The 24,498-nt window shown below is 32.5% G+C and overlaps 1 protein-coding gene across 1 annotated transcript; it reads right to left on the bottom strand.

Annotated features, from left to right (window-relative positions):
* Positions 1-16,891: 16,891 nt before the first annotated feature.
* On the bottom strand, positions 16,892-21,210 carry LOC111369468 (sugar transport protein 13-like). The gene is made up of 5 exons (XM_022990986.1): positions 20,971-21,210; positions 19,914-20,236; positions 18,846-18,970; positions 17,987-18,278; positions 16,892-17,786 (listed from the first exon to the last, which is right to left on the bottom strand). Exons 1-5 carry the CDS (start codon positions 21,107-21,109, stop codon positions 17,073-17,075), a joined length of 1,593 nt encoding a protein of 530 aa, XP_022846754.1. The 5' UTR covers positions 21,110-21,210; the 3' UTR covers positions 16,892-17,072.
* Between the last annotated feature and the right edge of the window lie 3,288 nt (positions 21,211-24,498).

Genomic DNA, 24,498 nt, shown 5'->3' with positions numbered 1-24,498 from the left:
ATTGAGTTATAGAGATTCAAAGATTTATATAATAATATCATAATATGGAGCAAATAATTATTTATTTTAAATCTAAAGATAATATGCATTGAGAGCACGTAGATAGTACATAGAAGCACAAATGAAAGTGCAGCTCATAACACACATATTTTAATTATTATTTAAAATATTTTAATATAGAAAATAAAGATAAAAGATGGCTACATATTTCTAAACATAATCTCATTGATTGATTAGTAAACACCCTTTGTAATCTAATCAATTGGACTAATCGGAATAAAGGTTGTAAATTTCATCTGCGGTCATTGAACTTTCTTTAAACTCTCAATTGGATCACTAAACTTCAATTTGGTTTAAAAATCCGTCACATTATCACGTTCAATCACCTATCATCCCTATAACTAACTAAAATTGCTAATTTTGACAATAATATTTTTCTACGTAACTTTAATGTGGCACTCTGGAAATAAAATTGTAAAATGGGTATTATAACAACGCATTTATGTCAAAAGATTAAAATATGAGGATTCTTTTAACACTTTTATGACGTGGTATAGTAGTAAGTTGGCATGTCACACAACGATTACATAAAAGATTTGAATGCAATTAAACAATTTTCATCAACTTGAGATAATGTGACAAATAAATAAAATTTGAAATCAAAATTAAAATTGACTCATCCAATTGAAACTAAATCTAAATTTGGCTATCCAAATAAAACTTCACCAAATGCTCAACAACCACATTGCCTGAATCAAGGTTATCAAAGTTCTCAACTTTTGGTCAATTCTCTAAATTAACAAGTTTTTTTTTCTTTTCTCTTTTTAATTCTATATGTTAATAATTGAAGTTAAAATAATTTTTTTTACTATGTAGAGTTGGTTGATGCTACGGGGTCAGTCAAATGGGGATCTTTGTGGTCACAGATGTTAAGGCATGGTGGACCATATGATTTGGATTGGACCATATTGATACCAAATTTACACTGGGATATATATATATATATATATATATATATCTTAAAATTCTTTAACTGGCTTATATACAGCTAGTATAAGCTCAAAAGTATGTGTTTCTTGATGGTAGTAACAGTACACTAGAAAAAAGCTCATGACTTTATGCACTTGACAATTGTAGTTTCACTTTGTAACATTAATTTTATATGGTTATTCTTATAGATCTAGATCCAACTAATCTACTTTTTAATTGCATTAGGGATTTAGTAACAGACCACGTTGCTTAAATATTTCCATATTGTTAGAAAAGTTAAGAACGTGTGAAATTCACTACGGTTACTTGGAATGCGTCTTAGAACATACTTTTTCAATTAGGTATAATTTTGACTATTTAGAAAAAGGTAAAAATTATACATTGAAGGTGTTAAACCAAGAAATACATTCCGCGAACTTTGCTTTCTGTCGACGAAGTGAAAGCAATATGCGAGGGAAAACAAAAAAAAAACAGAAGGCTCACTTAAAAGCTTGTGAACTTATCCCCATTTTAGGTTGCTTACAGGCTATCAACAAAAGGCACATGGGCCAATAAATGAAGCGTTACTCTTAACCGAATTATTTATGAAGTAGCTAATAAGGAGCAGTCATCTGTCATTTTCCTAAAATGATCAAATTACCCCAAATGTTGAAGGAAAATTTATAAATACCTCTCTCATTTAAAGAGAAACACGTGTAATTGAAATATCTCCTTTCTAAATAGTCATTTCATCTCTAGCTCCCATTTGAATATCAAAACTAATGAGTTTTGGAGGCGAAAGTCCTGATTAGGTGAGAGGATTTGTTGATCTGATTTTTATCGTCAATAGAAGGGTAGACATACATCTCTATTTAAGAAGAGTAATTGATCAATTTGTGGACATTCCTATAAGGAAATCTAGGGTGCGACTGCTAGATCATTTCCTTAGAATCATAAGTTTGTTGGATCTTATAGTTCCCTCCCAGCTGGAAAACCTTGACATGCCTAGAACTTTGTTTCATAATAATTTGCAAAAGAATTATAAAATGAAAATAATTTGGATTATGGATGGGCTCAAGAACGAAGGCTTTCTCATTAGGTACATGGTTGACGTCAACTCATCTTGTAAGTGTATGTTAGGTTTTAAATATCGCTTCAAGTTCTACTCCCGTGTTTAATTGCCATCATTAAATTTTAGACCTTAAACAAATTGTCAATGATGGGTCAAAGTACAATTGATGGTGAAGTTAACCATCTTGCATTTAATCCCCTAGACACGACACATGTATTAAGCCCTTGATTGATCTCCATTACTTTCAAAATACATTTTTCTCTCTTCTTTTAAATCACATATTTTTCAATAAAATAATATTAAATACAAGTCCAAATTTTTTTTTTATTTTTTAACCATACATTCTCCATTAATTTATTGTTTTAAATGCATTCTTAACCAAAAAATGGACTTAAACAGGCGCTAAATTTCCATAGTCAATTAAAAGCCATGATCAAACAAAGGTAAGCTCATTGAATAATTATTGAGTAATGCTATTTAATAGCATCTCTAAAGAGTTCTTTATTTTTAAAGAGCATATTCTATAATTCAGAGGGTAACTAAGAATTTAGAGAGGGAAAATTTTAAAATACTTCAGCAGGTTTTTTATTTATATAAACACTTAATTTTGCTACTCTAACAAAATGTTTATTATTTTTCCCTATATTTTATTTTAACTAATTTTTCTCTAGATTATTACTCACTCCGTCATATTTATATAGGTTTACTTTCCTTATTTTTTTTTTGTCTCAATTACATAGCACTGTTTCTTTATCGAGAATGTTTTATTTTGTTCATTTACTAATATATCATTATTTAATTTGCATAATTATGACCATTTTTTTCACTTAATCCTAAAATTGTACAAATATAAATAAGAGCAAATTAGAAAAGTTCTTGAAAATTTACTTTTTAAATAACATTAAATAAGACTACTTAATCCGTGTGAAAAACAAAATCAGACTGTATAAATAGGACGAAAGGAATATATTATTTTCCTACATTGAAAATTAAAATATTTTGAATTTGGCTCTCCAAATTTAGAGAGTCAAACTCACTCTGTAAATGAAAATGGTAATTTAAAAAGTGTCTTGGAGTTGATTTTAAAGGTTACCTAGTATCTTATATTTAAAAAATCTCTTGAAGATACTTTAAGCACTATTGTGTGGATGACACTAAATGTTATTAAATAAAAGGTACTTAAATGAATCACATTTAGGGGGTGTTTGAGCCACATTATTTTGGCAATAATACATTATTGAATAGTGTATTGATGGAAAATGTGTGGTTAAAAAATAAGGAAAAGTTTTTTATTTGCATGTAATATTATTTTATTGAAGAATGTGTGGTTAAAATGATGTCAAATCACTGTTTAAGAATATATTTTTTTGAAATAATATGGCTCAAACAAGCCCTTAATATATCGCATAATTTCATATAGGTTGGTGCACTGTCATTACTATTGGTGTTAGATAACATTATTTATAATTATTTATTCAATTCAAATTTAGACTGGAACTCACCTGCATCAATTATTTGAAATCCTCAAGAACGTTGGATGTCAAATCGGCACGTACACAATACCCAACCTTAGCAACCCATAGGAAAGGTTTCTCTCGAAAAGTGAGCACATTACGTTTTATATGCTTTTAATCTGCAGATCTCGACAACAACAGATCGAGACTGCATAGAGTAAAGTAATTATATGCAACTTAGTATCATTAATTACATTTGTCATCAAATCTAGCTCTTTTCGTACTTTCTCTCTATTTTTATATTTTTTGGGATATCAGCAGTTTACCTTCAAACTGACGCAGTGACATTACGGTAATCCCAAACTTCACAACACGGTTTAACAGCAAGAGCAAGCATTTAAGAGTCGAGCATCTTCAAAAGATTTTTTAAATATGAAATATCCCCTATTTTAAAAAGTCAACTCATAAATCATGCTCCAAGAGATTCTTTAAATTAATATTTTAATTTAGAGAATTTGGAGAGCTAAACTCTCCATAATTAAATACATTCAAGGTGTTTCAATTTTCAATATAGGAAAATAATAAAATAATCTAGAAAAGAGTTAGTTAAAATAAAAAATAGAGAAAAATAATAAATAATTTTTGGGAGTCGTAAAATTATGTTTTAAATATAAAGAGCATGCTAGAGTACTTCAAATTTTAACTCTAAATTTAATCAACATTATCAAAATTGGCCCGACCCGGCCGGTTCAACTGGGAATTGGGCCCAAAATCAGGTCAATCATGCCTGGTTAACCGCTTATGACTAAACCGTTTAAAAGCCCATAAAACTTGTCTGTTTAACTGTAAACCGGTGAATCGGTCGCAATTATTTAATTTATAGATGTTCTCCAAATAATAAAGTATATTCTTTAAAAATAAAGTCTTTTGAAGATGCTCTAAGTTATTATTTTTAGATGTTGACTAATTTTGCATTTCTGCAATTGAAGAGAAGACAATAAAAATCTTCTTCCTTCTCTAATAACTTAAGTTTGTCAGCAATATGATGAAACGAGAAAATATAACTTTTATTGGTTACTACAAGACTATAAGACGAGATATTGATTGCACAATAAGAGTTTGTGTCGATTTGCATTTTGTGCTACGCTAAGTGCATCGAAAGAGGGTCAATTTCTTAGCTGTGGAACAATCGAGGAATTGATAGTTCTCATATTATGGAGAATGGTTAGTGTTTTCGAGGGCAATGAATTGAAATGAGTAAAAGCTATGCCCTCGAATTTTCATGGCTGTGAGGGACCACGTAGTTGGACTGTGATTTCTAAATTTTACGTTTACTGTTGATATTTTCTATATTTATAAGCCCGTATCTAAGAATTTAATTATCTATTTATAAATAGAATTTTATGTATAAAAGAGAGTATTTTCGAATTTAGAGAAAAAAATTTAAAAACTCCCACAATGCTCTCTATTTTGACTATCCATTATATATATATTTTTTTTTAAATTATTAATTTCTGCAAAACTTTTATTTAACATATTTTTTAAGTTAAATAGTCAATTTATGACTTGAATATTTAAAGATTAGAGCATTGGAATACATAACTGTAAATGCAATTATTAAAAGGTAAGAATAGGGAGTGAATTTGTCTTTTCAATTTCTAGAACTTGGATAGTCAAGCCACTGGCCATTTTAAAAAGTTAAAACAAAGAGTAGGAGCTTAAATAATCTCCAAAAAAAGGTTTAGAGAGTCAATATTTAAAAACAAGTTTTAAGGTACTCTTAATATTAACATTTTAAAAATAGAGAGTGAGCTTTGTTGACATAAAAAAATAAAATAAAATTTTTATTGCCAATGATAGAGTTATTTGCAAGAATTTCGGCATAGTCTTTGTAAAAATGAAGATAGAGGTTTCGATGTTGTTTGGGCCCAAAAAGTCACTTCAATTGGAGAGAGCTAAGACTTCCAAGAGTGCTGATTCTAGATCTTGCCTTGATCTAAGGCGAGTTTTAGATAATGAAAGATTGGATCTTTAGACTTTCAACCTTTAGATTTGTCACAGTTTTACTTTTAACCCTCTATTAGTTGTTTAAATACCCTTTTTATATGTTAAGACTTGGAATTCCATCTTAAAAGGTCAATCTTGTTAACAGGAATAACTCAAGATCTTATAAGTTGGTCTATATTTTCATCTTTAATCGATGTGGAATTTCATCCTTTAACATGCCCTCGCAAAATGGTAGTTCGTTTGAGCATACCAATCTTGAAATTCGTATGCTCATTTATTAAGTTTTAATTGGATCGAATCACTCGTTGAAATTTAATGGACTCTGATACCATAAAAGAGTTTAGAATATGGACTGTACTACATGCACATGCCCCTTTGCACAGGGCCTATACAGGGACTTTTGAAGATGCTCTAAGTTATTATTTTTAGATCTTGACTAATTTTGCATTTCTGCAATTGAAGAGAAGACAATAAAAATCTTCTTCCTTCTCTAATAACTTAAGTTTGTCAGCAATATGATGAAACGAGAAAATATAACTTTTATTGGTTACTACAAGACTATAAGACGAGATATTGATTGCACAATAAGAGTTTGTGTCGATTTGCATTTTGTGCTACGCTAAGTGCATCGAAAGAGGGTCAATTTCTTAGCTGTGGAACAATCGAGGAATTGATAGTTCTCATATTATGGAGAATGGTTAGTGTTTTCGAGGGCAATGAATTGAAATGAGTAAAAGCTATGCCCTCGAATTTTCATGGCTGTGAGGGACCACGTAGTTGGACTGTGATTTCTAAATTTTACGTTTACTGTTGATATTTTCTATATTTATAAGCCCGTATCTAAGAATTTAATTATCTATTTATAAATAGAATTTTATGTATAAAAGAGAGTATTTTCGAATTTAGAGAAAAAAATTTAAAAACTCCCACAATGCTCTCTATTTTGACTATCCATTATATATATATTTTTTTTTAAATTATTAATTTCTGCAAAACTTTTATTTAACATATTTTTTAAGTTAAATAGTCAATTTATGACTTGAATATTTAAAGATTAGAGCATTGGAATACATAACTGTAAATGCAATTATTAAAAGGTAAGAATAGGGAGTGAATTTGTCTTTTCAATTTCTAGAACTTGGATAGTCAAGCCACTGGCCATTTTAAAAAGTTAAAACAAAGAGTAGGAGCTTAAATAATCTCCAAAAAAAGGTTTAGAGAGTCAATATTTAAAAACAAGTTTTAAGGTACTCTTAATATTAACATTTTAAAAATAGAGAGTGAGCTTTGTTGACATAAAAAAATAAAATTAAATTTTTATTGCCAATGATAGAGTTATTTGCAAGAATTTCGGCATAGTCTTTGTAAAAATGAAGATAGAGGTTTCGATGTTGTTTGGGCCCAAAAAGTCACTTCAATTGGAGAGAGCTAAGACTTCCAAGAGTGCTGATTCTAGATCTTGCCTTGATCTAAGGCGAGTTTTAGATAATGAAAGATTGGATCTTTAGACTTTCAACCTTTAGATTTGTCACAGTTTTACTTTTAACCCTCTATTAGTTGTTTAAATACCCTTTTTATATGTTAAGACTTGGAATTTCATTTTAAAAGGTCAACCTTGTTAACAGGAATAACTCAAGATCTTATAAGTTGGTCTATATTTTCATCTTTAATCGATGTGGAATTTCATCCTTTAACATGCCCTCGCAAAATGGTAGTTCGTTTGAGCATACCAATCTTGAAATTCGTATGCTCATTTATTAAGTTTTAATTGGATCGAATCACTCGTTGAAATTTAATGGACTCTGATACCATAAAAGAGTTTAGATTATGGACTGTACTACATGCACATGCCCCTTTGCACAGGGCCTATACAGGGACACTCACAAGGGGGTGGACCCTACACATGAGATCCACGTGTAAGGTTCACCCCCATGTGTGTGCACTTGTACAAGCCCTGTGTAGGGGGCCTTTCCCTTAGAATATATTATTGTCTCACATGCTTTAATATACAAACTGACTAAGGTATATATATATATACAGTATAGGAATGATACTATACAAGGTAAAATGAGCTGAACAAAGGGGATACATGATTTAGGGGATAGTTGTAATTAAATTATGTACATCGTGTGCTTGAATCATAGAGTTTGCTTGGAGAATATTTATCTTTATTGCTGGAATTATGCTGTCTGATTGAAGGAGTGACTCATGCACTATTACGCCCCCACAAGATGGAATCTCCGTCAGAGATTCCAATCTTGGATCTCAGTAGTTGAAACCGCGAATGAGGAAGAGACTTTGTCAGCAAGTCAGCTAGTTGGTCATTGATTGAGACATCGGAAACCTCAAGAAGCCTTTGTTAACATGGTCCCTACAAAGTGTAGATCAATAACAATATGTTTCATTCGAGAGTGATGCACGGGGTTAACACTTAAATGAGTCTCATCAACATTATCATAGAGAAGTTTAGGAGGCTTTATGATATGAATGCCCACTTCTTGATGGAGAGATGTGCACCAAGCAATTTCAGAAGTGGTTGTTGCAAGAGCACGATATTCTGCCTCAATTGAGGAACATGCAACCGCACGTTGCTTTCTTGTACACCAAGAGATAAGATTGTTCCCGTAGAAAATGACAAATGCAGATGTGGAGCTATGATCATCAGGCGTTAACGACGCTATCGACATCTATTTTAAGCGATAAGTGCATTTCCAGTATCCCTGGAGAGTAGGAGACCATGGTGCACTGTGTGCTTGAGATACCATAGGAGTCGCTTGATAGCATTCCAATGTTGCTCTGTTGGTCGATGCATGAATTGGACCAAATGATTGATAGGAAAGCAATATCTGGCTGAGTGAGGGAGAGATTGATAAACGGCCCATCATGCTACCAACATCATATAGCCCGATCCCAAACATGCCATGACGTGTAATATAGACACGATTAGATGTGAGATCAAGGCATTTGTAGGCACTTTGAGAAGTAGAATATCCAATGAAGACACATGGTTTGGATTTTGTTTCAAGTTTGTGATCATTATATGGCTTAAGCCAAGGAAAACAAAAATAGCCAAAGGTTTATAGTTTTAGATAATTGGGTAGCGTACCAAAAAGACGAGCGAACGGTGGTTTGTGGCCTTGTGTGGTGGGANTCACCAATTACCACAACGTCAGTGCCATCATACTCAGAATGAATAGATAAATTAACAAGTTCCGAGGTAATATTATTGGAGGCCCCAGAGTCTAGCAACAATTTTGTAGACTTTCCTTTGGAGCGGCCAACAAAATTAGCCGGAGCGGTCTGTAGTTTTGGACAATATTTAGCAATGTATCCAATATCATCACAATATTGACAGGTGGGCTTACGCTGGGGCTTGTTGAACAGATGGGCCTGCTATTCAATTTAACTTTAAGAGCGAGGCTGGGAGAGTACCATCTAAGTACCCCCATGAGATCGTAGCTATGAAGCAGACTGGTGAAGGTAGCATTCCATGATGGATAATTGGAGGAAGTAAGGCGCTGCAATTGATTAGTGTTTATTGCAATAAGGGAACTATCTTTATCAGAGAGAGAGAGCCACTAGTTGGGTGAGAGACAATGGGTTGACTGGAGGGGATAGAGTAGTATGATGATGCCATAGCAGCAGAAGATTAGGATCAAGATTCTAGTTAGAGGGAATGGCTCTGATACTATATTAAGGCTTGCGGTTCTATTTTAAAGATCAACCTTGTTAAGAGGAGTAGTCCAAGATTTTATAAGTTGGTATATCTTTTCATCTTTAATCGATGTGGGGCTTTATCCCTTAACATTTATAAACAACTGTTAGGGATGTTTTGATCATTTTATGAGCTAACATCCTCTCATCATTATGTAATTAGTTATGTGTGCAAGCACTTAATTCCATTTTTATTGATTTCGTCAATGTTCGCACTTAAATGACTTCAATATTAGAAGCCAAATAAGTTAGTCAAAACTCCCACAAGTTTTCGTGCTCTGCTTGGTGTCATTGGCACTTTATGGATAATAATGCTCTTTTCAGGTGTAATGGAGATAATTTGAGTACCTAATAAGGAAGGCCAAGGAGGATAAACGAACTATCGAATGCATAATGAGAACTATCATCTTATGCCACAAGGAATATTGCTATCATTCCTTAAACTTATTTTAGTACTCGCATTGGAACAATATTAACTTTCATTTGGGGCAGAGTCGACTCAATAAGCCGACAGTTTACTTACTTTTATCGTTTTCACATATGTAAAACTCTACCAACTTTATTATTATTATTATTATTATTATTATTATTATTATTATTTAAAAAAATATTTGAATAAAAATTTAATTACAAATAAATAAATAGATTTTGCTTTACTTAGTTGGATAACCTTTTCGACGGATTAATAGTTTATGTTTGAATCTAAGCTCTCTCTCTCTCTCTCTCTCTCTCTATATATATATATATATATATATATAACTGCATTATGTTCTTTTTTGGATTATTGAGTTGGTATTACTAGGTTGCAAATTATGATAGAATATCCTATATCCAATAAGATAAATCACTTAACCTATTTATGAGAATAATTTTCGTGATGGTTGAGCTGATAAATGTTATTACTTGGATAAGTTTTATTTTCGTGACGAATACTATGTGTTTAGTAGTCAAAGCTGCATATTAACCGTATGCTAGGACTTTGATCCCAACTACTACTCTAAATAATAAGCATTGCATTAATCATGATAAAAAGGAAAATGTGACATTGTTTACATGAATGAACGCTACTCTATAAATGATCTTGATAAGAACACCAAAAAAGGGATAAAAAAATGAATAAAGCATGTACATGAAGCATGTACATGAAGCAGTAGAGGCACTACAAGCTTGACCAAGCTTGGGACACTACAAATTGGAGATTTAAATGAATAGTAGGTTAGACTTGCCTATTGGAAAGCTTGATGGTTGGGGAATACAAAATTATTGAGAATCTTCACTTGTCTAAATAAGTGTTTTTATTTGTTCTATCCATCTGAACATGGGCGTGGCAAGCCATGTATGCACCTGCCCTTGGGTATGTGAGTATACACAATACAGAAAGTTGGAGATTTAATCAGAAATATGTTTTTTCGACTTCTAGCTAATATTTCATTTTTCCAAGCCCCGTTTTATATCTATTGCCTCTCAACACTTGAGCAACATCATATATACATTTCGGAGCCAAAATAATTAAGGTTTTGATTATTTTAAAAATGAAGAATATGTCGTCCAAAATCATTTAATATATTCAAGACTAAGATTTGTACCCAACTTTCTTCTAATTCATCTGAGTTATGCATATTCATCTAATATCTTTTATTTTGTGATCAAATTATGAGAGATGTTACACATATATAAGAGTGTGACCTTAAGTATATACCCAGAGGCGTACAAGTAGCATTTTTCAACTTTTTGTTCCTAGGATTTAAGTTGACTGCACGTGGAGGTCTCCAAGTGAGGTTACTTACTGCACGGAATATGTAGGCTCTTGTTTCTGGTTTCCATTTGCGACTTCAATCCTAGAATTCTAATGGTACTTTGGGAGTTTTGTCGCATGATTTTCAAGATTCAAATGGAACCTATATATGCTACGCATTATAACATTCCTAGGGTCGGAGAATTAGAAAGATTTTGAGAGAGAAACGTAAATAAAAATCTAGGGTTGTGGGAGATTTCAAAAATGAAGAAGGTTTCAAGTTTGGTCCAAGATTGAATGTCAAAATTTTTTCCTTTCTTCTAAGAACTTGTGATGTTTTCAATTTATTACTTGTGTATGGACCTATAGACTAGGAAACAAAGGGAAGATCAAATATGAAAATCAAAATTTTCGGTAAACAATAATTATATTATTTTATGGTAGTAAATAAATTTCTTTGTGAATAAACGCATTTATATACGACAAAATTCACATAGAGATATAACAAGTTCGCATACTTAGTAGAATTGAATTTGTTTGAGAATGTTAGGTTGTGACTCAAATTCCATATGATTTGAAATCGTAGTCCATGGAGGAAGTCTATATAATTTTGGTTTAGAAGTTCGAATAGATAAGCGATCAAATTTCATCATTGATTGAGAGTTTGATTTGGATAAAGACTTGGGGTTAAGGATTCTACTTCATCCATAACTCAAAGATTTGGCTTTCATAAATACGCCACAAGGTGTAGGCTTTTCATAGTCTTAACATAACAATTAAATCATTGTTATATATATAAGAAATTTGAGAATTGTGTAGACTTAAATTGATAGAATTAAATTTTGTAAAGAAAATTTTAGTTTCTAGTTTTAATAAAAATCTATAGATAATTTTGGTTTAGAAGTTTGAGTAGACAAGTGATCAAATTTCATCATGGATTGAGAGTTTGACTTGGAAAAAGACTTTGAGTTAAGAATTCTACTTCATCCATAACTCCAAGATTTGACTTTGATAAATACTCCACAAGGTGTAGGCTCTTTATAGGCACGACATAACAATTAAATCTTTAGTGTATATATAAAAAATTCTCTCAAATTGAGAGAATTAAATTTTGTAAAGACAATTTTAGTTTCTTGGTTTAATAAATTTTCCTTTTCGTCCAAATTTTTTTTATTGTTGTGTGATCCATTATTTTCATATTTGTCCATATTTTCTTGTTTTTCAATTATTTGGTTGGGATTCTCAATAAAGTGGTATTTGAGCCGTTTCCCATTCAACAAAATGGTTTTAAATCTAGTTTAGATTATAATTAGTAGTATTCTAGCTGAAGGTGTTATGGCAGGTTCTTAGGAGGTCTAAATTGGATATTAAAGCGAGGTTAAAGTAAGGTCAATTGTTTCAAGAATGACAACTACGAAATTTGAGCTTCTACTTTTGGATTACAACATAGATCTCTTTGTGGCAGATCAAGATGCAAGCGATTTTTGCTGAATTGGATCTTGATGATGCTTTGTTGGGAGATAGATAGAATGCCCGTAACAATGACTGTAGAGGAGAAGCAATGGAAGGATCGAAAAGCCCTATCCCAAATACATCTTCATCTTTCTAATCAAATTCTTCAAGACGTGGTAAAAGAGAAAAGTGTTGCTAGGTTGTGGATAAAATTAAACCAGTTCTGTATGACAAACAGCTTGACAAGTATGTTAGACTTGAAGCAGTGGTTGTATTCTCATCGTTTGATAGAAGGTAGATCTTTGGAAGATCAACTACGGTGTTCAAGGAAATCGTTGCTGACTTGAAGACTATAGAGGTTAAGTATGATGAAGAGGATTTGGGGCTAATATTGTTACGTTCATTGTCGCCTTTATATGTGACTTTTAGAGATACCATTCTCTATAGTCGAGATACTTTTACTATTGATGAGGTATATGGTGCATTTTGTTCCAAGGAGAAAATGAAACATCTGATCGTCCGATCGAGGCCCAGGCAGAGGGTCTTGTTATTCGTGAAAGGAAGATAGGTGGTTATGGAAGGGGTAGAGTCAAGGATATCAATAGTGATATCATCTGTTAATATTGCAACAACAAGGGGGTGCATGAATAGGGATGCTACGAGTGGCGGAACAGGTTTACCACTACAGATTAGAGGGAACAACCAAGAAACTCTGATGATGCTAGTATTGCAGAAGAATATTGCAGTAAAAGTAATCTTTTGGCAATTACTGATGGCGACTCTAAACTTGGACAACGATTAGATTCTTGATTTGGCTTGCATTTTCTATACGTGTCCAAATTGAGATTGGTAATATAAAATTCAAGATATTTGATGGGATGGTTAGGACACTTGGACATGTTCGACATGTCCCAGGTATAAATAGGAATGTAATCTCTTAAGTACTCTTGATTCAAAATGGTATAGGTATACTGGGGGAAATGGCATTCCGAAAGTTAATAAGGGCACCATGATTATGTTAAGGGGCGGAGAAAGTTGCAGTTATATGTGTTAAAACGTTCATCGATCACCATGATGCAACTGTAACTTAGGGTTTAATAAGCGATGGCTCATGTGGAGTCTGTTGTGATTGGTTTCTTCATGGTGATTTGAACAATAATATTGGAAAATCTTCCAGTACCTTAGGTAGAGCTAATTGTAATATTGTTGATCATGTTGCTCATAGTGGTTTGAGCAGATTTGACAACTCAGGTGGAGTTGGAAGTTCTCACGGTAATTCAAGAAGTCTTGGTGACTAGGGTGGAGCTAGAGGTGAAAAGGATGATTCAAGCAAGGTTGGCGCGCAAGATAATTCTACCGATAAGAAAAGCTTGAATTTAATTCACAATTGCTAAGTATGCCCAGCAGGGGTATAGTGTGCCCAGAAGGGGCATATTGGAAGAGCTAGATAATGACTTGAAAAGTTAATACTTAATTCCTATTTTGGAATTTGTGTTAAGGTGGAGTGTGTTAGGTTATGACTTAAATTTCATGTGATTTGGAATTATAGTTCATGGAGAAAGTCTAGATAATTTTGGTTTAGATGTTCGAACAAATAAGGGCTCAAATTTTATCATGGATTAAGAGTTTGATTTGGATAAGGAATTTGAGATTAAGAATTCTACTTAATCTATAACTCCAAGATTTGGCCCTTATAAATACTCCACAAGATGTAGGCTCTTCATAGGCTCAACATAACTATTTGACCATTCACCTTCTTTTGAATGTATGAAACAAATCACCATATTCACACAATTACGTGCACAATAATTATGGAAAAAGTAAATTCATATAAACCATTCAAACTCCAAAAAGGTATTTTAATGTAAAAAAAATGTAAAACCAAAGATTAAAAAGTCATATCACATGGTTTATCATTCTCCTAGCACATATGAATCTAGCCTAACATGGTGGAAATAAAAAAACAAATTTTTTTTTTTTAAAAGAAATTACATCACCCAATTAATTCTTGAATTGAATCTTCGCATTTATTCCTCTTTCTATGCTCTAAAACTTTTAGAAATATGTTGGAATGCGTGATAATCACTTAGGGATGGTCTTAGAGTTTTAAAAGACGTTCTAAGATTGGTTTGCATAAAAAATTTAATCGAAAAAGGAAATCGGATTTATCTTCCCAGAAATGAACTATGCTATGGCATAGTACATTTCAATGCTATAGCATAGTTACACAGATTTTGGCCTTGGAACTTGCTAAAAATACCTATGTGACAGCATTGAAGAATAACTATGCTATTGAAGAATATCTATGCTATAGCATAGTTCAATTAAAAATTCAATCTTTGCATTTTGGTCCCCAAACTCCCTTTTCTTGCTTCTTGATGTATTTTTTCATTTCTTCTTCATCCAATATTTCATGTCATCACTAAATTGGTCCTTGACTCTTTCACATTGTCATTTATGCTTCCAGGCCATCTTTTTGGCTATTTTCACTTTGGTCCCTGAACTTCTGTTTTCTTCCATTTCAGTCATTTTTTAATTTATTTTCCCTCAATTTCGCCCCATTCATCAATGTTATCCTATAAAACATAATTTATATAAAATTAAGCCATGCTTCAACATATCTATCCACAATTGTTCATATTTTGTGGTCAAAATAAGTGTGTAAAACACACTTATCAGTTGTATATATTAGAAATTTGAGAGAATTGTTTAGTTTCTATATATAATAAAATTTTCCCTTCTTCCACAAAAAAATTTGTTTGTTGTGTGATCCATTATTTTTATATTGACCATATTTTCTAGTTCTTTAGTTATTTGGTCGGATTCTCAACAAAGTGATATCGGTGACATTCCGCTTTTAACAAAGTGGTTTTAGATCTGCTTCAGACTATAACAGAGAGATTTTCAATTGATTGATAGAAAATCAGCCAGAATAAACAGGTCAATTATTTTTTTGCTTGTTATAAGGCTGATAAATAAGATGAAATCTTGAGTCCTAACGACTTTCTCATCCTTCTCATCCTTTTGATCTCAAAAGCTACGTTGTCAACTAGTCATTTCTTCGTTGCTCTAATACCAGGATATACACTAGAATAGAAACAAATTCCAAACTACTTTTTAGTTTTGGTTCAAGTAAAATGTATACTTAGCATCTATTTGACCCTCATTTTGTAGAAATGAAAATGTGTGGAATAGTATTTTTTTGAAAAGTGAGTGATTGAAAAAGAATGAAAAATTTTCAATTTACGTATAATATTATTTTATAAAAGATTGTGTGGTTAAAAATATGAGAGAAAAAAATGTAATGTAATATAATGAAAATTAATAGGGACCAAACAGGGGCTTAATGTAGGTCAATATATGGTGTTGTGCTAAATCTCTACAATGTATGATATTACTTCAATATTTGATGATGTGCTAACTTCCACAAGAATACGATTTTGTAAATGGAATAAAATGAGAAAGGGTATCGTCCGATGAAGATTACGAACCTAGATCAATTTAATTAAACTAGCTCAGGTTGACACACATATTTCAAAGGATGATTTGCTTTAATTTCTAAAAGAACTCTTAAATCTTGGAAGTAAACTCCAAGAGATGCATCAATGATTTACCCTAAATCATATGGTCTAGTGCTCACTGAAATTTAGTGTGGAAATAACGCTTTCTTTAGAATTTTAATTTATCTTGAACTTATTTAAGCCATCTTATAGACATTATATTTTTGCTCTGTAAATCTAAACATTTATCTTGAACACCATCACTCTGACAAATTTACACACAAGAATATTGTTACTAGCTATTATTATTTAAACATTTACCTAACATAGAAAAAATACAACATTATAGCAAAACCACGTGTGACGTCCTTGTTCTTACCTAGTTGAAAATATATAATATTTTGAATTATAAAAATCAACAGGTTTGTGTTGTATGTTTCCTAGTAGCTAATCAAGAATAAATTAGAAGGTTGTGATCCCTAATCTTTTCATTTTTTACAAACTTTATCCTAATCTTCATTTTTTACAAGCGGAGGTTCCTAACCTTTCATAATTATGCACTTGAGGTCTATCTGGATAGAAACCATCCAAAATGCCGTTAGTTGACGGGGAAATTAAGAAATCAATATCCAATAAAATCGTGGCAGTAGCAGATAGTTCAAGAAATTTTCACGATCAACTGACGATGTCTTGGATGGTTTTCATCCAGATGGACTTTAGGTGCATATTTGTAAAAGGTTAGGAACTTTTCTTGGCACAAAATGAAGGTTAGGATAAAGTCTGTAAAAAATGAAAAGGTTAAGGACCGCTATTGCAATTTTTCCTTTTTAGTATTAAGTTTTTGATACGTGGTAACTAATCTACTGAACCATTCCTCTAAACACGAGAGCATGGCTAAAATACTGTAATTAGCACAAGAAAGCAATCCAAAACTTCAAGGCTCAATGACATGGCTGAAATAGATGTCAATCAATTCCTGGAAGATCTATGCAAAAATTGGAAAATTATTGTTTAAACTGGAACTTGTAGAACAAATTTTGACATTCATGAGAAGAGGGTGAATCTTTAAACATAGTTTAAGCATTACATATGCATAAATTCCCCCTAAATATTTCAGCCTATCTACTTACATTTTTATATTATTGCACAAAAATTTCTTTCTGTATATTTTATAACTGAGAATTAGGATCAAAACCATTGACATGTCCATTTTTCTTGATGTTCTCTTCACCATCTCCATTTTCCTCATCCAGGGAGTGATCCATGAACCTTTTCCAGAGCCAGTGCTGCTTCCAAACTCTCTCCGTCATCTCCTCAATTGGCACATTCTTGGTTTCGGGTAACAGAAACAACACGAACAGCGACATTATGAAAACCCATCCAGAGAAGAACAAGAAAATGCCATACTTGAAATGGCAAAGCATTGAGAGAAAGGCTTGTGCAATCACAAAAGTGAAAAGCAAGTTAACACAAACTGTAACACTTTGACCTGCCGAACGAGTTTCCAAAGGAAATGTTTCACTGGGAATGAGCCATCCAAGAGGCCCCCAAGACCATGCAAAGGCAGACACAAATGTGCAAATCATTACTACCACAAATATGGCATAGCCTTTACTAAGGTTCTCCGAATGGTCTGTAACTTTGATGCCCAATATGACCGCCATTATTACTTGGGAGAGAAACATTTGGACGCCAGCTTCCAGTAAGAGAACTCGTCGTCCCAATTTGTCGACAGAATAAATTGAAACAGCGGTGGATACCACATTGACGGCTCCAGTAATGACAGCTGAATATAGGGATGCATCGTTGCCAAATCCAACGGTGTTAAACAACACTGGTGCATAGAACATTATTGCGTTTATTCCTGTGAATTGCTGGAAGATCTGCAACAAGAATTCAAATAAATTTCTATTTAAAAGAGCAGAAATGAACTCCTACCCACTGCTGACATGGCAGCCTACGTCAGCAGTCAAACCTACAATTTTTGACAACCCATGATGGGTCGAGATCATTTCTATTAGAAAGAAACATATAGATGTGTAACAATAAATGGAAGTGAGGCATTGCTTGCAAAGATATATACCTGTAAAGCAACAGCAATGACTAATTGAGGCCTATTTCTTCGCATGAGTAGATTTCTGAATGGATGTTTTACTTGTTTGGCAACACGGCTTGCCTCGACAAGCTCCAAGTATTCGGGTTCAATATTGTCTGTTCCTCGTATCCTTCTTAGCACCGCTTTTCCTTCATCCAAGTGGCCACGTTCGATTAGACTGTTAGGGGTGTCGACTACAAAGAGGGCACCTACTGTAAGGAGAAGTGCAGGAATTCCAGCCAACCCTAGTGACAACCTCCAACCCCATCCTCCTTTAATTCTGTAGTTAAGAATAAAGAAGATAAGAACATGAAAAATAAAAAAGACATGTACAAAAGAATTTTGCCAGGTTTGTACAAGGGATACGTATCAATTTTTTTAGGGTATTGATGCTTGTATATCCGAACTCACAGCTCGGATGACAGCTCCCTCACATGTGAGGGGGCTGTATATGTACAGTCCGGGTCGGATTGTACATGTAGCTCGGTTCATTTTTTTTATTGATAGTTGAAAAATCAAAAAGAAAAAAACTGTCAGTCAAATGTTGTCAGCGTAGCAACTGTACACTACTTGGCAAAAAATCTCCTGTACAAGGGGAATTACTGAAAAATAAATCGTCTATCATCTATGTTGAGGTTTTCGGGCACTAATTGTGCTCGAACTAGAGATTTACTAGTTTAGCACTGTCCTTTACATTGTCTATTGATTAAAAGATTTTCATGTGACATTGTAAGATAATTTATCTTTATATAATTCTACCTTCAAATCCAAAATAGCATATGCAAATTATTGATCGATACTATCTAAAAAATTGAAGTGTATAAGATATGCGACTTATGAGAATTACTTTGCAGTGCCGTAATTGACGAGGTTGGCGAAAAGAATGCCAATGGTGACGTTAAGTTGGAATAATATGTTGAGACCTCCACGTATTCTTGTTGGTGCAATCTCGGACAAGAACAGGGGAACAGCCTGAAATTTATACACAACATTTCAAACTTGAAAGCTCATAAAATTTGAGTGGCAAAGTCAGAGATGAAGACGTGTATCATTAGCATTTAATATTTTAAAGAGACTGAAATTTCAAACATATATATACACACACACACACTAAAGTTGACTTCTCAAAAATTTTATAATTTACTTTAGATCCATACTCAGCACTTTCATCAAGAGATGTCACACTTTCACCTTTCTACCTGCGTACGACTAATTGCAAATAGCACCAAAAAATGGGTATCAATATGCAAAATTTTGTTTTTAATCAAACCTCCAAACAGGTAATTTATCTCTGAAGTAAAAAATTGGGAAGGGGTGATCCTAATGGTTAATATTTTTTGTAAATAGAAATCCAAGCTGAAAAGATTGATACTAAAGCTTTGTTTGATACAAGAATTTTAATCTTGTGTTAGTTAGTCAATCTTAAAATATACGTAAAGCAAGAAAATTTTGAAAAGATTGAGGTGGAACGTGACAGTGACTTAAAGATAGAAGAAGATTCAAAAAGAATCAAAATAAATTAATTTAAGGGATTACGGTTGGCTTGAGACGTAGACTTTTACTCAGAAAAATTGAAAGACGTTGAAAATAATTCTTACAATCTTTAACTTTTATCTATAAAAATCTATTTTTCTTACATGGAGGACAGCTATAAATTTACTGATAACAAAAGCAATCAAGAAATATATGTCAGATATTTTATAATAAATTAAAAATGACAGCAATAAATGTAGGGATAATAAAAGCAATTACAATATATTTAATTAAGACTACCTGATTAGCAAAACCAACACCACATCCAAGAAATATATGCCAGATATTATTTTATTTTTTATTTTTTATTTTTATTTTGATTAAAGGTCAGATTGTATGACCCTTAAAGACATAAATAGCAGATTTTATAAATTAAGATTACCTGATTAGCAAAACCAACACCACATCCAAGTAAAATCCTGCCAATAATAAGCATAGCAAGATCTTGAGCTGCAGCATTGAAAATGACTCCAATTATGAAGAAAACCCCAGCAATTAACATAGTCAGTCTTCTGCCAAGCCTTCTTGTTGTGTATGAAGCAAAGAAAGTTGCTGTTAAACCAGCCAAATATAGTGAAGATGTAAATAACTGAAGCCCTTGATTATCATATCTGCAGTAATTACTGTTTATTCCTTGGTCCCTTGTCCTTCTAGACACCACCGGGAAGAATTTTTTCAAGAAATCATCCATTGACGTAACGCCACCTGTATTACAATATAAAATTGATAGACCATAGTTAATCAGTGATTATTTTCTTCATTTGACTACGAACAAGGTTGGTACGACAACTAATAACACACTATTGAAATCTCAGTTTGGTTTTGATGAAAATTAGATTTTTACTAAATTTCGATGAAAGTTGATGAAAAGTGTGGCGTCGATTGAATGTGTGTTAAAATTAGTTATTGAATTTAACTTTGATTTTTATCGACTTTTTTGGTTAAACCAAACAGGGCTTAATGAATGCAAAACATCTACATGAATTTCAATTTGTCAAGGATTATGCAAACAATGATACAGCTACAACAAATTATTGTGCTTCTTTTTGTCTCCCTTTTTAAAGAGTTTTTGCGAGAATTATTTTTGGAATAGTTATTTTTTGGAGTCTATGTAGTTAAAAAATAGGAAAACATTGTATAGTTGTAAATGAATTTCGGAAAAAATAAAAATAAAAAAAATAGGAATTTTAAAAAAGGGAGACGAATTAACAGGGACTTGAGGGTCATTACTTTTGCATAGTAAACTGGTAGGAGTACTAAACTCTTCCTGTTGGCACATGAGGATTTTTGTAATATGTATGCAGATTACTATGAATCTAACGGTACGTTGCATGCTATAATGGGCGTTTGTGTGTGTAAAAGAACTTCAAAGGTCAATACAAAGAAAAGCTGCTAAAAACGTATATACATTTCAGACCAAGAAAAGATAGAAAGTTGACCTGAAACCCCAACATCATAACCAAACATGAGACCTCCTGTGGCAGCCATTATACAAGAGATTATGACTATAGGAGTAATCTTGGCCTCAAACTGTGTGCCTCCTGCACCGGACGCCGTCGCGAAACCTCCTCCTGCCATGGCTGATTCTCAGACTGAAATGCCTGTTTTGTAAGTATTTCTCTTTAAAATCTTGTTAAGAAGAGAACCAAGAATTTAGTTAAATGAGATGTTATAATGAGCAGAAAGCATTTGGTAGGAGGAGTATATATAGACAAGAATATTAAATGGATAGGGTGTAGGGTTATGTGTACAACCACCCTTATCTGTACACGTGTACATCAATGTTTGACTTTTTTTTTTTTTTTTTTGGGGGTCTTTCCTCTTCGACGGCTATATAGTCAACAGACGCCTCTCTGTCTCTCTCACACACACGCACAGAATCAAAATCCAAGATTGACACTTATGCTGGCTTTTTAATGTCATGTGAACTGCTAATCAACGTTGCCAATTTGATATGTAATTACGTAATGAATATTTGGGAGAAAAATTCAGAAACAATCGACTTCTTAGTTAGGGAAAATGTACGGCGCCCCGTTTATTGGACTGTTACTGTGCCATAAGAATTCTAATTCTAAAAAGTTAGTGATTATTTTTCATTTTGTCTTCACCAAAATCTTGTGGGAAAATATAAAAAATTATACGACTGGATAAATTTACGTCTTCTTGATTTTGTTGGCGTTTATATTTGTTGGGCTTTGCTATATGGACATGCTCCCATCCAAGCAAGGATGGACATGGGATTGTCCCCCGGGGCACTTCTCCACTGACAAAGGACGGGTTCTCTCAAAGCTGGCAGATCAGAGGTCGTGGATTTGATTTTTGGAGCTCTTGGAAGGCAAGGCACATACTGGAAGACAGGATTTATCTTGGAGGGTAGGAGTATCTTGGAAGGCAAGGCGCAATATGGGTTAGCTCACTAGGCACTTTGGCAGTCCAGTTGAAGAGGTGCTCGGACCCTGGTCAGTTGGAGGTACATCTCGCGGTTTAACTGATCTATGTGAAGAGAGGCCGGATCACAAACCTAAGGAATAATCGTCGAAGGCGGACACCTTGATAAAAAAAAGGTTGGAACATGAGCTGCCAGGTGGTTTATTGATGATCACAAATAAATTACATTTTTTTATGCCTCATATATTAATTTATATTTTATAATTTTAATTATCACAAATAAATTACTTTTTATTTATGTCTCGTATATTAGTTTATGTTTTATCATTTTTTGGTTAATTGGACTATTTTCAAAGTATGATTGATTTTAATTTGAAGAAATATTGAAATAGAGATCTTTGGTTAAAATAAGACTATGTTGAACTTGAGTTTTAGAGATTTTGTTACTAGCTAGAAAGAATATATATATATATATATGGATGGACATGGGAAAAGGGCCTGTCCAAGAAGATTTTGTTACTAGCTAGTATATTCTTTCATGCGTTTTGAGTAGTTGCTTCGTTTGTGGGAAAAGTGCATAAATTAAAGTTGGTCCAATTTGCACATGGACTGGCTTGATTGGATCTTATTGAAGTAGTAGATTGTAATATTACAACCAGGGAAATTTTGTTTGATTAATATATACTATTTAGGTCGTAAATTAATCATAGAATGGTCAACATTATTTTTCATCGTGCATAATACTATAGTTTTACCTAGGATACTTGTAATTACGCAAATGATTAGTTGGATTTGTGTGTTCTTTGTGCAAAACTTTTTCTAATAACTATAAAAATGATGATTTTATTACAAAACACTACACTAAATTTGACTTTTCATATTGCATTAAAAAATAAGGGAAAATGAAAATATGTTGTGAGACTAGTAGTGAGACTACACATTCGATGTTAAGAATATACTCAATCACGTCTCAAACCAAAGGAAGAGCCTACGCTACGATCAAAGTATAGTTTCCTCAATGAAAGTTGACTCAGAATGGGATATTTTTCAACGAATTATTAACATTTGACTCAGAATAGGATCTTTTTCAACAAATTATTAACATCTAGAAATTAATTTTTTGGTTCTATATATGTAGTTTGTGTTATTGTGTATATAAATTAGTCACGAAGTGATTATAGTTTGTCTTACTCGCTAAAATAGAGAGCATTAGCATTGTCATTTCTTTGGTAGGTTTTAATGCATACCCGTAGTGAAGCTGCTAGGAATTTCGTATATAGATGTCACAAGAGAAAATTACCCTTAAAATATGGATAAAAGCAAAAAAAAATTCATTTTCCTTTTTGGGTTATCATGTGATACGGATTAAGCTTATGATAAGGATACACATAAGTTTTGAACTTCACGCGTATTGTAGGTCGGTTTGAGGACCAAAAACCCACAGGAGGAGAACCGAGAATTATTAAAGTTCAACCTAAATTTCAGTTTTCATCAAACATTGTACCTAATCAGGACATTGAATCTACAAATACTAAAGAATTATGGCCACATTTAACATATGGGGGAACTTTTAAGAAGCAATCCTTTTTTAATGAGAAAGTGATATTAATATATTTTAAAATTTTGAATTAGTGTTATTTTGATAATCATAATCATCGTATTACACCATCTACTCGACTAAAGCAATGAATTGATAACATTTTTTTATTCTATATATTTGCGTAGTACTAATTACAGCAACAAATCCAAGTATGACCGTCTTATTTTTTGAATGCAATCCAATCCAATAGAGCCGCCAACAATATATGACACCTAAGTCAACGGACTTTTAGTCAAATTTGTTGGTTTGATTAAAAAAATTAAAACATGATTGTAATCTCTAAACGTCTTATCATAACAGTTGGAAAAGAAACTATATCAGGTAAACAAATTAATAAGAATTTATACGGTGAAGACCAACTATATAGTGGAAGAAAAGTTGAGGTGTCACCTGAAAAAATTTCTCGATAAAACATTGTGCACGTGCTTATTTTAAAATCTGCATTAACAATTCAATATAAAAATTTTTAATAGAAAATACTTTTAGCAATCCAGTTACTCTTGATCCCAAAGCAACGCAAGGATTTAGATTAATGACATTGTATAAAATATGTAACAATGCCATAAAAATGAAACAATATTTAAAGTAAAGAATAGAAGAGACGTAAAGCAAAAGAATGATGTTTTGTTATAATGATAATATGGAGAGAAAATTACAATAAAGCAATTCTGGTTTGAACTAAACTAAAAGAAAATGTCACTATTTATATATACATGTCATATCATAAAGATGGAAATAGTATGAAATAAGGAATAATGTATTTCCAATAAAATCACGTGAAAATAAGAAAACAATTTTTTCTACATGAAAGTAAGAAAATAATTTTTTTCCTAATTTGGGTCATAAACCCAAAAATCTCCACATTGCCCCAAATTACAAGGCAATGAACGAAACTATGAAATTTCTCCACCTGAAAAAATATGTCAAACTGCATCGAAATAACTAAACTCTTCAAAACAGTAACCAAAACACTTCATTA

This window comes from Olea europaea, chromosome 20 (assembly GCF_002742605.1).
Source record: "Olea europaea var. sylvestris chromosome 20, O_europaea_v1, whole genome shotgun sequence".
NCBI classification, from domain to species: Eukaryota; Viridiplantae; Streptophyta; class Magnoliopsida; order Lamiales; family Oleaceae; genus Olea; species Olea europaea.
The sequence above is the reverse complement of the archived record's forward strand: the minus strand, read 5'-3'. Positions and strand labels throughout refer to the sequence as shown.